This window comes from Pagrus pagrus, assembly GCF_965226575.1.
Source record: "Pagrus pagrus genome assembly, chromosome: 5".
NCBI lineage: Eukaryota > Metazoa > Chordata > Actinopteri > Spariformes > Sparidae > Pagrus > Pagrus pagrus.
The window spans coordinates 25182618-25196970 of record NC_140189.1 but is presented as its reverse complement, the minus strand read 5'-3'; the positions used below and the strand labels follow the sequence as shown (position 1 = coordinate 25196970).

Sequence of the window (14353 nt, the reverse complement as noted above, 5' to 3'; positions counted from 1 at the left end):
TATGTTTCTTTTATTTGAGGAGCTGTGTTTTGTTGCACCTTAATCACAAACCGATCGGAAATATACAGGAAGTGCTTCAATGCCCAGTTTCACATAATTCCATATTTTCAACTCCACCATTCACATTATAGTTCAGTATAAAGTTTGAATACACTCGCAGTAACCATCCTGTTCTGTACGGTACAGTCTTTGCATATTTTGCGTGTGTAAAAAAAAGAAGAAAACCCTGTACAAACACTTGTACAGGCCAGTGAAGATGTAAAATAAAGGTTCAGGTGTCAATAATTTTTTAGTGCTGCAGCTGGCATGTGTGTAACAGTAACACAACACACACACAAACGTTCAAGCCAGTCTATCTCTCTCTCCTCTGTCCATCAGTCCACTGTTTTTTCATTGTTCGTCATCCTCACTGTCGCTGGCCAGCACTTCCTGATTTGTCAGTGGTTGAGTGCTCATCTGAGAAGACGGAGGAAGAACCGATCCAAAGAACAGGGAGCAGAACTGTGAGGGGAAACACAGGAGAAAAATTAGGATAATATGTTTTAAAACACAAGTCATTTCTGCAGGTTATATCAAACTGTCACCTAAAGCCTAGAGTTGACATGATTTGCCAATACGAGACACATTTTAAGACACAAAACCTTTGACCTGAAGCAGTTAGGAGACACATCTTGATGACAGGTTTTCCCCTATCATTGTTAGTCTGCAGCACCCAAGCTGTTTTGTGCACTATCTACGCCAAATAAACAGATGCAATAATGGTCCAAAATTATGTGAAATTGCATTTTTGTGTATTAAAAAATTTTTTTTTTTTTGTTGGGGGCGAATGCACGAACCCTCCACCAAATATGTGCACCAAAGCCTTCCACAGGGAAAACGCTGAATGAATATTGCAGTCATTCAGTTTCGATCAAGTTTATTGTCGCATACACAAAAGGGCTCAACAATATGGATTGGGGCTAGTAAAACGCCACGTCGAGTTGCAAATTAAGCAATTCACTTTCCCAAGTGGTAAAAAATAATTAAACACATAATTGTTTCTGGAGCTGAAGAGGAAATCAGCTAAGGAGTGATCCATCTCGCTGCCTTCTCGTGTCTGTTGTACTGAATAAGATTTGTTGTTCACCGAGTGAACTTCCTCGTCAATATGACAACAAGTAGTACATACAGTCTGCAAAATGTCTTTGAAAATGAGATTGAAATTTCTGTGGAGTTGTTTTCAGTAAACAAAGATTAAATGAGCCAACAAAAAAGACGTATTTAAACTGGCGGCTTCTCCTTCTGTGATATATTTACTTACTACTTTTTTCCATGTTTGTCTGAGCCTTTTAATTACTTCATTAATTAAAGTGAAAACTAAACCATACCTTCTTATTAGGCGGTCCAGCTGAATCCGCAATTTCAGCTTCTTCCTCTTCCTCCTCCTCCGCGATTAGCCGTGACCTGTGATTGGCTGCAGCAGGCTGTTTTGAACATGTGGAAACTGCTAATGGGGGTGTGGGCGGACGTGTAGCAGAGGGACCTGGCGCAATACTGGTATCCATAGCGATGAGGTAGGAGTCCATGTCGTCATTCATGAAGTCATCATCGGGAGGGGGCGGAGGTGTGTGCGCTCTGGAAGGCAAATGTGACATGAGAAAGAGGAAGGTAAAAAAAAGTCTTTCAGTGGCTCCAGACTGAACATCACTGACACAAGTAGCATCCAAGGTATCGCCTCTGATTGATAAATTAAAAAATGAAGCACACTGGTAGTTATGTCTGAATAGAGTTTATCTACTAAACTTGTTCCTGTATTGTGAAGAAAAGGAGGTTTTAGTGTTTAGCCAAACAGTCTTATTAGTTCTGATGTCAGGCAAGAAACCTTCAGCATTTATCGTGTAGTCTAGCCGCATCAACAGGTGAATGAAAACACAAGTACAGAGAGAAACTTGTACAAAAGTGTCATTTAACTTTCGACAATTGAGGTCCCTCTCACCCAAAGTGGCTAACTGGCAAGTTGGAGAAATGTGTTGTTAACATTTGTACAGGAATGACACTGATGAAGGCCACAAGCTGAAACTCTACCAATAACGTCTTCTTCATAGTTCTCAAGTTTTTGATGTTTATAAACTTCTAAGTTGAAATCAGCCAGAAATCCCTACTCTTTGTTCACAGTTGCAACAGAGATCACAAATGATTTAAAAGAGGCTTTAACACTCAAAAGGAAGGCAGACTTGAGGATCCACCCCTGCTCATGTCTATTACCTAATTTTGTGCGGCATTTATGACAGCTGAACATTGAGGAAGTGTTGAAAACTTAGCCACACACACACTTACACGGCTACTTTTATGACATCTGTACATCGTAAGATTTCATCACAGGATACATTTTCGAGGACTATGTTGCTGTATGTGCCAATTTTGATGAGGCTTTAAAGAGGCTCTGCCAGTAAACTAACTCTCCACTCAGAGGACGTCAAAAATCTTTCAAACAGTCGTCCTCATTTATGTTCTTGTCAATCAGGCAGCGTCTCTGCACTGTGAATGCATACAATTTCCTGCCTGTCATTACAAACTGTTTTATATTAACTTTCTTCTGCCAGTAGCTGACAATACATTTCACCCTATAACAATGCTTTCTCCAAATCATTTTACACATTGAGTTTTGTTTCATTGTTACCGTCTAGAGTTGTTTTTCCGGTGGTTGGAGTCGTCAGAAAGCGTGGCCAGCACGAAGTTCCCTTCCAGGACGCTGTCTGTTACTGAAAGCACTACAGGACTGGCACGCACACACAAACAAACACAAACCTAAATGTCAGTGCATTGTGGCAACATACATGGTCATCTAACATCTGTAAGCGAGTATGCTCACCTGCCCGGTTCATCAAAGTACATAGAAATAGGGAGACCAGTGGACTCTGCAAACACTAACATACCCTGGAGGAGAGATGATGAAAAGTCACTTAGCAGATCTTCTTTAATGAGTAAATCAATGCACAAATCTTTATTAAAAAGTCAAAAAAAGAAGATCAACCCACCAAAAATTGTAACTGTCATATTGCACTCAGTAACCTTTCCCACAAAGGACTTCCCTCCCTCTGGCCATTTTCCCAGTCCTCTCCCTCCTGACTAATCCGCCCATTCTTTTGCCCTGTCATCCCTCCCTTTGTCCTCCTTCTCACCCGTAACTCCTTCAGACAGAAGGTGACGCTGTTCTGAGTTGTGACGGCAAAATGGTCGAACTCGTCTGAAGCCAAACACAGCTCTGTCAGCATGGACTTGGACCGATCTGAGAGGGAAACAGGCAGCGAGAGAAACAGAGAGAAAAGTAAGAGTGAACAGAGGACAAAAGCAGAGACACATTTTGTATCATCAACTGTATATTCTTTTATTTCATTGCTGTAAACTTGCAGAGTTAGTAAAACTACCTCTATTGGCTAAAGACAGCTTAGACCACTCAATTCTGTTCGCAATTCTCTTGTTCTGCTTGTCTACCACAAGAGGGCACCACTGGGTTCATATCTCGCCTGTTTCCTGTGTTGCCATTTTTTCTCTATGTCATTAACAGCAAGAGCTGTTTGTCAAAAAAGTGACCTTGATAATAAATAAGTTTATAAGTCACAATAAAATGTTGATCTTCCTGATTCAAAATTACTTTAATAGTGAATGTAAGATTAGTGCGATTTGTATAAATAAACAGTGAGTTAAGTGGAGTATGTTGGTGAAAAAAACAGAATACCAAGTCACCTTCTTCCTCCACATGGTTCCTGACCCACATCCGCTCATCACTCACTGACACAGTAACTTCCTCCAGAGAAGGAGGGAAGTGCACGACTGTGTCCACCAGCAGCCTGAGGGCGAGGGGAAATAAAATTTGAGCTGTGAGAAAGGACAAAAAAAAAAAACTACTACTCGTGGGGTTGGACAAGTGTTACAGTTTGCGGATGTGGTGAGCTAACATTCGAACAACAGCTACATAATATCCTTCTATTAGTATTCATCAATTCAATCAACCAACTCTAGTCTAACAATGTATTCAACAACAATTACAAGGTAAGAAACTGAATACAAACATTGAAAGAAAAGGACACACTATCAGATCAGAAAGAAATATTTTACACACCTGGGCTGGGATCTGAATACGTTGGCATAGCTGTCTTTATCAAACACTGCCTGTAAACTTTCACTGTCCTGGAAAGACAGGTTATGTGTCTTCAGGAGGCCTGCAGGGGAAATACCAAACTAAATTAAATACACAAGCACGTAGACCACAATGCAACGAATGCATGATGTGCTACAATAAATAAAACATGTGTCACTATGTAAACGTGATGTAATCCTTTTGAAATCATCCATGTAAAGCAAAGTAAGAAGGAGGTGAAGTGCTGATACCGTGTTTGCAGTGTAGGGTAAAGGTGAGGCGGTTCTTCTTCTCATCCAGCCCGATGTGACACTTTTCCACTGTCTTCTCCAGAGACGCTAGAGACCTAAACACAGCCTGCACACTCTGAGCCACAGGTAGAGGAACAAAAGAAAGATTAAAAATAAATACATCTAAAGGGACAGGAGCACAACTATGTAAATATGCAATGAAATAGTCTGGTATTAATAGTAATTCTATCGATTGTTTTTAACTAAAAAGGATGTTTGTCCTGTCTGTGATGCAATAAAAAATATTTGTTACTACACAAACTGCAAGGTCAAGTGATTCAAGCATTTACCTAGTGGCCCTTTTGAAGAGTTTTAAGCACATTGCGACATGATAATTGTGACATGAACTAATAATAACCTCATCCAGATAATACTCTACACTGAAGATGCCATGCAATTATCTTAATCACATTTGAGGATATTTTAGATATATATTCACCTTACTTTGCTCTCTAAAATTATTAGCCTCCTCTTGCACAATGTTTGAAAATTTAACATGCTTGGCCTCTGAAATAACTGTCATCTACAGCTGTTAAAACAAGGAAGAGGGTTTGCAAAGAATCTGCACAAAGATAACATCTAAACCACACCACAGTAGCATCAGGACAGGAAAGACAGCGTTTGAAGTTGAGTACAGAAAAGAAACTCCAACGTTCACATTAATCAGACTCTGAATCATGCAAATGGAATCGGTTATTTCCAACAATGGGCTCATTGAAAGGCTGTGGAGTAGCTCAGCTAACGTGATGACAAACTACTGTTGGTCTGTGTTGATGAAGTAATACTGAGCTCATCTGATGGGATGTTGAAGGTGTATATCATACGAATGAAGGCTCTGACATAGTTGATTACACTCAAAGTAAATGTATTGAATGTGAGACACAAACTGTGCAAAGCATTAGAAAAACATGGCTCATCTCTTCATCTCAGCACACCTTTATTGCCATCTTGCAGCGAAAAGCGTGCCCACTGGGGACAGTGTACCTGCACAAGAAATGGGAGAGGAAGTAGGATTAAATCTCACAAAAAAATTGTGATGTTCAGTGCCTCACACTCTTATAAACACACACATTGCCGTTTATAAACAGTATGCACCTGCTGAAGAAGAGTGGTGCGAACAGGAAACAAGCGTATGCCGACCGAGAGGAGTTCACAGACCGCAGGGCCAGCTACAAGAGAGAGAGAGAAAAACCCAAATCAGCACTCAACAGGAAGCAACAAGACTATATGACTACATGCATGGCAGGAGGAAGTGTTGGTCTATATGACAGCATCAGAGCAGCTCACCCCATCATCCTGAGGCTCAACATAGAGCTCGTCACCGATCCTGGACAGAGAATGGATGGCTTTGGCCAGCACTGGACGGTACACACACACAAACACACACACACACACACACACACACATAATTAAGATTGACAGCTAATCGTTATCAAATGCTTATGTAGTGGTTAAAAATATGGTTGAAGAAAGCAGGAAGTGTTTGCTACCTTTAACGTTTCCTCCCGTCACGATGCAGTCCATTTCTATAAATTCACTAAATGTTACTTTTTGGTTAAGTTAGCCAACTTTGCTAAAAGTTAGCCGAAACTAGCAGCTAAACATCACCGAATAATGAACCTGTGTGGTTTGAATAGCTTGCGCACCGAGCAGAAATCCTCCTAGTGCTGAAAACATACTCCGTCCAGTTACAGCTCGGTTTTTACTTTGTATTTTTGTCTACAGCGTTTCGACTCAGCGGCGTCTTTCTCCGATCTTTGCGTTGTTTACGCCGCCATTAGCCGCTTCCGCACTGCCGACCAATCAGAGGGGCAGGAAGTCAAAGGGACGTTGTCAAGACTACACGCATGCGCAATGGGATTCTAAACTGACATCTTTTACAGCTGCATGTTTATCAATAAAAATGTGGTCAGGTCTTCACGATCAGCTTCGTTTGAAATACAAGGACGTGGAGTATTTAGAAATGTTTGACATGAGATTATTTTAGAGGAAAAAGAAATTAAGTTATTGTTTTCTAATCACTTTCATGCCGAATTAATGTTTATACGCTAAATAAAACAAACTATAAGTTATTAAATTGAATGAGCAATACTATCTTTGTATTATTATTTCAATCGCTTTTTTCATGCACCATAAAAAACATTCAAGATCAAAAACTTAGTATTTTTGCAGGTATGTACATCTTTGTGGCTTTATTGTTGTTTTTTAGAGCCAAAAAATGAAGTGATTTGAAAAAGACACTGATGTAAAGGATATTAATCTCATTTTCTTTAATATAATTATTATTATTATTATTATTGTTTTTTGAATGAACAAAACATTGAACTTAAAATAGAAAATGTTCAAAAGTATAGTGGGGAATATAAAGGGTGGGTAGGTAATATAATATATGACAGCTAGAATGACACACAATAGAGTGCATACCTTTGCAAAGTTCCAACGGTGCAGTCATAGACACCAGCCACCTTAATACAGCTGATATTCTCATTGAGATCCATGTATTATTCCCTAAGAAATGAATCTCTTTATCCGCATCCGTATCAAAAGTTGATGAGGTCTATTCTGGGCAGAGACCGATCCTCCATGAAGGTGTGGTTGAAATCCGTTAAGTAGTGTGTGTGTAATCCTGCTGACAAACCAACCACCCAACCAACCAATAAACAAACAAATGGGAATGGCTGAAAACATGACCTCAGTGGCAGGGGTAATTAACTGGTGGCTTACATAAAGAAATGTTGACAAAAAATTCATTACTTTCTAGTCTCTAGTATAGTGTCATGTTGGGGGATTCTGCTAAAACTCATATATTATTCCTACAACAACAGTAAAGACCTCATTTTTAGTTCACAAAAAAGACAATAGTGTAAATATAGTTTCTTTTAAAACAGGTTATTCCAAAGGTCATTGCTGACATTTCTATATTCCCTTCATTCTGAAGACGTATTAATAGCAGCTGCTCACTGAAATATGCCCTGTAATTACCACTCAACGGTCACGGTGGTAAGAAACTGGGTGTGTGTGCACATGTGTGAGCGAGAGAGCTAGGGAGAGAAATAGGAAGGAAGGAAGGGCGAGTAGAAAGATGGGCAGAGAGAGAGAAAGAGAGAGAGGGAGAGTCACTGTCAATGCACAATTATCTCACCTCACTGGTCTTTCTCGTTGGTCTGCTTCAGTTTGTAGGACCTGAGGAACGCTCCTGTGCGCCGTCTCTCCTCCCTTCACCGGTGATAAACGAGAGGTGTGACTAAAACAACCCCCGTATACTGAAACCACGGACATTTGGTGAAAGAGAAAAGACACGAGAAGGCAAGAGTCAGACTGCTGCTGAGACTTTTGAGGATTATGGAAGAGTGGAGGCAGAATGGCAGAGAAACATCCATGAAAAGAAGCAGCCTACACAGAGAAAGAGGAGAGTTTCTATCCAAGCTGAGGAACTAAACTTCAAGAGATGGACCTGCCTTAAAATTTGTGTTGAGAAACTGTGATGAGGATAATGAAAACAGATTGGAGTATGAAAAATGAAGGAAACAACCACCGCAGATGTCAAAAGAACAACAACTGGACAAAGCGGTGACGTGATTCACAGCTGATTTCTTCTGTCATGGTCTCTAGTTTCTTTTGAAAGCAACACATTATATAAGACTGTGTGGGAATCCATCCCTGTTCAGCGGACTATATTATAGTACTTACGTGCACTCAATTGTTGTCATGCTTTTCTGTGTCTTCGGGAGTTGATACAGTTCAGTTCCTAGATGTCTCAGCCACGTAATCCAACAGACAGTCAGGCCTTGCTGCAGTCCATGCTGCAGAGACTAAAGCTCCAGCCGGGTAGAGAGGGCCAGGCATCCTTGCACACACCTGTTCCCAACACACCTGCTCCTACATGGGGACAAGATGGAGAGAGAGGAGCCTCCAACCTCCAGAATGTAAATGACAGTCGTGTTAATGGCTTTGGATCTCATGGTGTCCCCTCAAATGAGTTGGGGATCGCTGCTGCAGACAGTAACTTTGCCCTCAAAGGTGTGGAAATACAACAATCAGGTCCTGGCGGAGAAGTGGACAGGGGTCTTATTTCCTCCCCAACCCAGAAAGACAACACTGATGGTGACACGGGTGAGAACAGGGTGGTGGGACAGTCCACACAGCCTGGGATCACCCCAACTGGTACAGAGCAGCTGTTTCCTGCTAAATCACTCAAGGATGCTGATATCACTTCCTTTGAGAGGTCTGATGGGGAGAGAGTGAGTTTTGGCAGCTCTGCAGTGACAACGCACAAAAATGCCGTAACAAGCGTGGGACAGAATCAGCACCAGAACCAGAGTTTTGCACCTAAATCCTATGTGTGGTCCATGAAGACCTCAGAAGCAAATCTTGACACAAGTCAAGAGAATCAAGTGTTTCATGCGGGGAACGGAGGATTTGGAGCTTCGGCACAAAGTAAAGACATGCAGATCGTCCCGGCAAACAGCAGCTTCAGAAGAAAACAGCGATCATCAGAGAATAAAACCAGAAGATGGACTCAGAAGATCAAGGAGAGGTGGAGGGACAGGCAGGGGAGTTTTGGCAAAAAGGACAAAGAAGAGCAGAAGAGTGAGCAGGGAAATCAAGTGAGTAGTGCATTTTGATTGATGATCTCTCTTGTTGTTTGACACCTTGGCGTAAAACTGAAGCTCCATTACTTGACAGATTTCACCTCAAAACCAGCCGTCAACAGCAGAATCTCTTATCAACGCCACCAACAAGGAGGAAGAAAGGACCCTCCCTTCACCAGACGGCAGCGATCTTGGTAAAACCCCCCTGACGCACACAGATGACGGCACCAGTGAAGGGTATACGAGGTAATCAACCAACAAATACATCCTTAATATGTAAAGATGCTCACAAGGCCGCGCTGAAGTCAGAATGAAACTGGCTCAAAGTACTCACAGCCAGGTTTTGTTGATTTATGGCTCAGCTCTAAAGCAACACAGGGAAGATATGTGAGGTATTTCTGAGATGTTTCCAACCACAGCTGTCACATTATTTTGGTCTGATATTTGTTCCCTCGCTGGTCTGATGTGCCAAACACACCCCGCCACTGACAGCGTCTGTCATCAGACGTCTTCACGTCACACTCTCACATTACGAAATCCTCATTAAGTTTTGATAGCATTCCTCATCAGTATTATCAATGAGACCATTGATTGAAGAAGTTTCAGATGTTTTAATTAAGTAAAAGTGATTCCATAATGTAAAAATACTGTATTACATGTAACTATCAGCTGGTTACAGACTGGTCCGTGTTATATGATATGATATGATACCGATTATTAGAAATCAATGAGACTGAAAACTGATATTTGGGACCGATATTCATTTGCAGTAAAAATGAATATCGGTATTGTGAAATGAAAGTACAATTTACTGTTCCTAAGGACGATTTTGAGGTACTTGAGTATTTCCATTTTTTGCTCCTTCATACTTCCTCTCCTCTACATTTATTTGATAAATTTAATTAGCAGTTACTTTGCAGATTTAGATTATTTTATTTTTTGTAGGCTGTTAATTGTGACGTGTTACCACTCAGATACTGTCGTGGGCGGGGCTTTGTGTGAGAGGATGTTGCAAAGTAGCACATTTTTAAAATTAGTTTTATAGAATCACAGATACCGGTAATGGGAAAAATGCTGCCAAATAAATGTTGTGGAGTAAAAAGTACAATATTTCCCTCTGAGATGTTGTGTGCAGCAGGAGAATAATGTGGCATAACATGGTTCAGTATCTGAGTCAATGTTCTCAGATGTACCACCCGTAAAAGAGAAAACACACAGACTGAATCACCTATAATGCTTGATGAGGCTCGATTTATATATTCTTTCTTCTTTGTAGTCAACAAATCCCATTAAAAGACCAGAACCAATGCTTTCAACTTCTTCACCCTCTGAAGCAAAAAAATAAATCATCACACAAATCAGATTATAACACAGGAAACCAAACCCAGTCAGCTGTAACACCTGAACACCACATACTGCGATTGAGAAAGCATAAGGACTAGTTTATAAGTGAGTAGAGAGGATGAAATAGATAGAAAGATGCAGACTTGACCACTGAAAACAGAGAAACCAAGCCTTAACGTGGACAGGATCACTGTGTATTGTCTAATAAAACATAGTGTTACAATAACACACAATATTTCAGACAACAACTGCTGGAAACCACTGCACTGGTGAGTATTCAGTGTATGTGACTGACTCAAAATAACATAGTGTCTGATATGTATTTTGGACAACGATAGAGCTCTATGGCACAGAGGCATAAGGTAAATCAGACAGCACTTGTTAGAAAGATCAATTCATCGTTTGTTTTGATCTTTTGTGTTGACTTATCGTCTGAATCATTGGTAAAAGCATCAAGGGCGTCCTAAGTTGCATAGCTAGTGAAATCTTCAGAGACAAATTTTTGATTTTGTTTGATATAAGTACAACTGAAGGCCTGGTTTTGGTGCCCAGGTGATCACATAAACACACTGCATTGAGTTTACAGGGTCTTTTCTCTTGTGGCAGGTCTGCTGGTGACTTTGAGTTCGGCCTGGGCTCCTTTAGCTTGCTGGATGAGATCGTCACGGGTCAAGAGTGGGCCAAGTTCCTCAACCCAAACCTCTCAGCCGCCTCGGCCATTCAGAGACCGTCAGAAGAACCAAAAATCCCACCAAATCCTTATAACAGCAGCCAAACATCTGCGATCATGAACCACCAGGGAGGTGTGGACAAACAGTGGAGCTTCAGAGGCACTGAGGCGTCTCCAGTTACAAACTTCAGCAGGGCACAAATATCGCCTGATGCTTTCCAACCTGTCAGCATGGACGTTTCAGAGGGAAGACAACAGCAGCATGTTCACAGAGGGGCCGACCAATCAGAACCAATGGAGCATGGACACACCCAATCAGGTGTGCGGCCTGGAGACAATGGACCAGGACAACAACTTACACCTCACTCCTTTACACGGGTTAGAAATGATTTATGATGCATTTTAATAGAGATTCTCTGATGACTTTACTGTACCATCAACATGCTGGAAGCAATCACAAGCACTTACCCAAAATCTGTGCTTTCTCTTGTATGTTGGTAACCTTGTTATCGGTTTGTGAATGCAGCCTGCAGATATTTTGAACAGCTCAGCGCTGAAGAGCAGAGGCCTCAACAGAAAGAGACAGCATCAGTCAGCTGAGAGGCCTCAAACCGGCACGATAAGTGATGCAAACGAGGCAAACAAAGGTCAGAACAGCTGTACACCTTACATAATCAGATACTAATCACATACTTCTTACTTTAGATACTTAATTATCTTGTCTCTCGCCCCACAGAGGGGTCAAGATCTCCACTGAGCCTAACAAGTAGCCCTCTGATGGAGAAGACGGGAGGCTCGCAACACGACACCGTCATGCCTTTGTACACCCTCAAATCTCCTCCACCTCTGTCTCCATCCTCTTTTAGTCCTTTTTCTCATGTTCCCAAGGGGGTCCTCAAACACTCCATGTCCCAGGATTCACTGTCTTCAATGGAAGTAGTGACAAAAAGGGTAAGATCGAGTGTGTCACACTGCCTCCTTGTGATAGAAAATGAAAAAATGCTCTCTAATATGACATTTGATAAACATCTAACCTCTTCTTTCTCTGCCTTTTTCTGTTCGTCTTTCCTTTTTTTTATTCCAATCATCTTTCTCTGGATCAGAGGCGAGTTGAGGAGAACCGGCGGGTCCATTTCTCAGAGGAGGTGATGACCATAGAGCCTCCAGAGATGGACGAGGTTGCTACAGATTCAGAGGAGGACTCAGCATCAGCAGCAGACGAGGACTCTTTGATAGATCAGGAGCTGGAGTCGGAGCGGGCGGTGATGGAAGAGTTGGCGCCTGCACGCCGGCCCGTTCTCCCTGCCTGGATACGGGCTCTGAAGAGGAGGAACACGGGGAGGAAGCCCAGATAGTGACACTGCAAAAGAAGAGCACACAGATTTGTCTCTGAAAACCCTGAAATGTGGTTATTGCATCATTAGCTCACCTCTCTGGGATTCTCTCACACTTGTCTTGTGAAGGACGTGATTTTAAGACTTAAAAGACAACAAAATGGTGAATTAAGATGAGTGCACGTCCCTCTCCAGACCAGTCATGTTTTTATTTAGAAGCATCTGCAACAACAACCATCTACTCATCAGCGACACTGCTTTGCTTAGCAGCACTTCAGCAGCAGTTCTCGAAGGGAAAACTGTCATATCAGACTTCTCCAGCTGCAACAGAGGTTCAAACTGGCTACAAGTCGACCTTTTCCTCTCACGAGGACTGAGCTCTTTGAGCATCAACTGTCAGTTTTAGTTGAAGAGATCCTCTCCTCTTTGTCCATCCATCTCGGCTGGATTGCTGCCAACGTGTCATCAGCTGCACGAGCGTTTAGCCGATTTGATTACTGGAGTAAATATTCCTTCACCAGCTTTTACCGCTTTTATCAGAAATATTGTGTCTTCCTCCTACTTGACTGTCTGGTCTGCTGTCTGTATCACTCTGTCTCTTGGTAATGGCCCCTGTCCGGCCATCCTGGAAATTAACCCCAGAGGAGGAAAGAGATACAAATTTAGAGCTGAAGCCGTGGCGGTTGCAGACCATCAGTGGTTTCTGTTCGTCTGCAGCTCTCCATTCAACTCTTGAAATGTTGAAAACACACTTTGAACCCATTTGTTTGCTGTAGAGGAGCGCCGAGCACTGAGTTTATACTCCGAACGTCGTCTAATAGGATGGTATACCCTATAGCTACATCGACGCTTCCATGTGGGGACTAAACATTAAAGGAACAGTTCAACAGTTTGTGAAATATGCATATCCACTGTCTTTCTGTGAGCTGGATGAGAAGACTAGTACCACTTGTGTGTATTTAATCTTCACTGTATCATTTTTACACTTTGGTTTTGTATCGATTAAACAAATGAGATATGTTTATGTTTAGTTTATGTTTTGTTTCCCCATTAGAAGCACATGGATGTGCCTCTAGTCGTCCTGGGGTCCCGCACATAAAAACACAATATAGTCATGTGATAAGAAATATTTATAAAATATTTATAATTCTAACTCAGAAAATCTTCTGGGCCCCAGCCCAAATTTAATCAGAACTCTGATCAACACATGAGACGAAGATTACGTGTTTCTGTGAAAAATAAATTAAGAATCTTTAGTCTCTTGTTCCATCAGTTCTGTCAATGACATATAAAATAAAATTTCCATGTAATTCTACTTCATAAATTCTACATAAAGTATCTCATTTAATCCAAGTACTTCCGTCATGTTAAGTTGATGTGAATAACTTAAAAAACGCAATCTTCTCAAATCAAGTTAATTAATTAAGTATTCTACATAACAGTAATACTAAATAATAAGTATTATTTTTATGTATAATGCTTGAAGAATTGCAAGCAGAATGTATTCACGTCGACTCAACATGATGGAAGTACTTTGCATTTAATGGTATATTTTATGTAGAACTTGTGTAATTGTATATGTCTTTAAAATCAATGTCTTAAGCAAATATTTTGTGTGTGTTAAACTAAATAAGCAGATATACAAATGTGGGAAATGAAGGTGAAAAAAGACAAACAAACCCAAGATATTGAGGATATAAAAATAAAATGCACTTATTAACTCATTATATGTTAATTAGTGCACTTCAGATCTGCTTGTGGGTGAATTTTGTTCCCTTTGGATAGGACCAGGCTAGCAGTTTCCTTCTGTTCCCAGTCTTTGTGCTAAGCTAAGCGTCCATAAGCAGTACAGTAGATTCATATTCACAGCTCAGATACGAGAGCGAGTGGTATCCTTCTTCTCTTCTATCATAAAGTTACCATCTTAACTTCTTGATATCCTGAAAAACACCCACATTTCAATATGACAACCCTTGTAAATTATAAAAAAAACAAAAAACAGA

At 41.1% G+C, this 14353-nt stretch overlaps 2 protein-coding genes across 2 annotated transcripts; one reads left to right on the top strand and one right to left on the bottom strand.

Annotated features, from left to right (window-relative positions):
* Positions 1–9: 9 nt before the first annotated feature.
* On the bottom strand, positions 10–6230 carry rad9a (RAD9 checkpoint clamp component A). The gene is made up of 12 exons (XM_084352241.1): positions 5901–6230; positions 5698–5768; positions 5506–5579; positions 5346–5394; positions 4372–4486; positions 4103–4202; positions 3727–3830; positions 3162–3268; positions 2852–2916; positions 2660–2758; positions 1368–1614; positions 10–501 (listed from the first exon to the last, which is right to left on the bottom strand). Exons 1-12 carry the CDS (start codon positions 5932–5934, stop codon positions 391–393), a joined length of 1176 nt encoding a protein of 391 aa, XP_084208367.1. The 5' UTR covers positions 5935–6230; the 3' UTR covers positions 10–390.
* On the top strand, positions 5689–13369 carry LOC311256856 (uncharacterized protein). The gene is made up of 7 exons (XM_084352240.1): positions 5689–5775; positions 7584–9017; positions 9097–9248; positions 10953–11394; positions 11543–11663; positions 11753–11967; positions 12120–13369. The coding sequence occupies exons 2-7, from the start codon at positions 8163–8165 to the stop codon at positions 12369–12371; spliced, it is 2037 nt and encodes a 678-aa protein (XP_084208366.1). The 5' UTR covers positions 5689–5775; positions 7584–8162; the 3' UTR covers positions 12372–13369.
* The last annotated feature ends 984 nt before the right edge of the window (positions 13370–14353 follow it).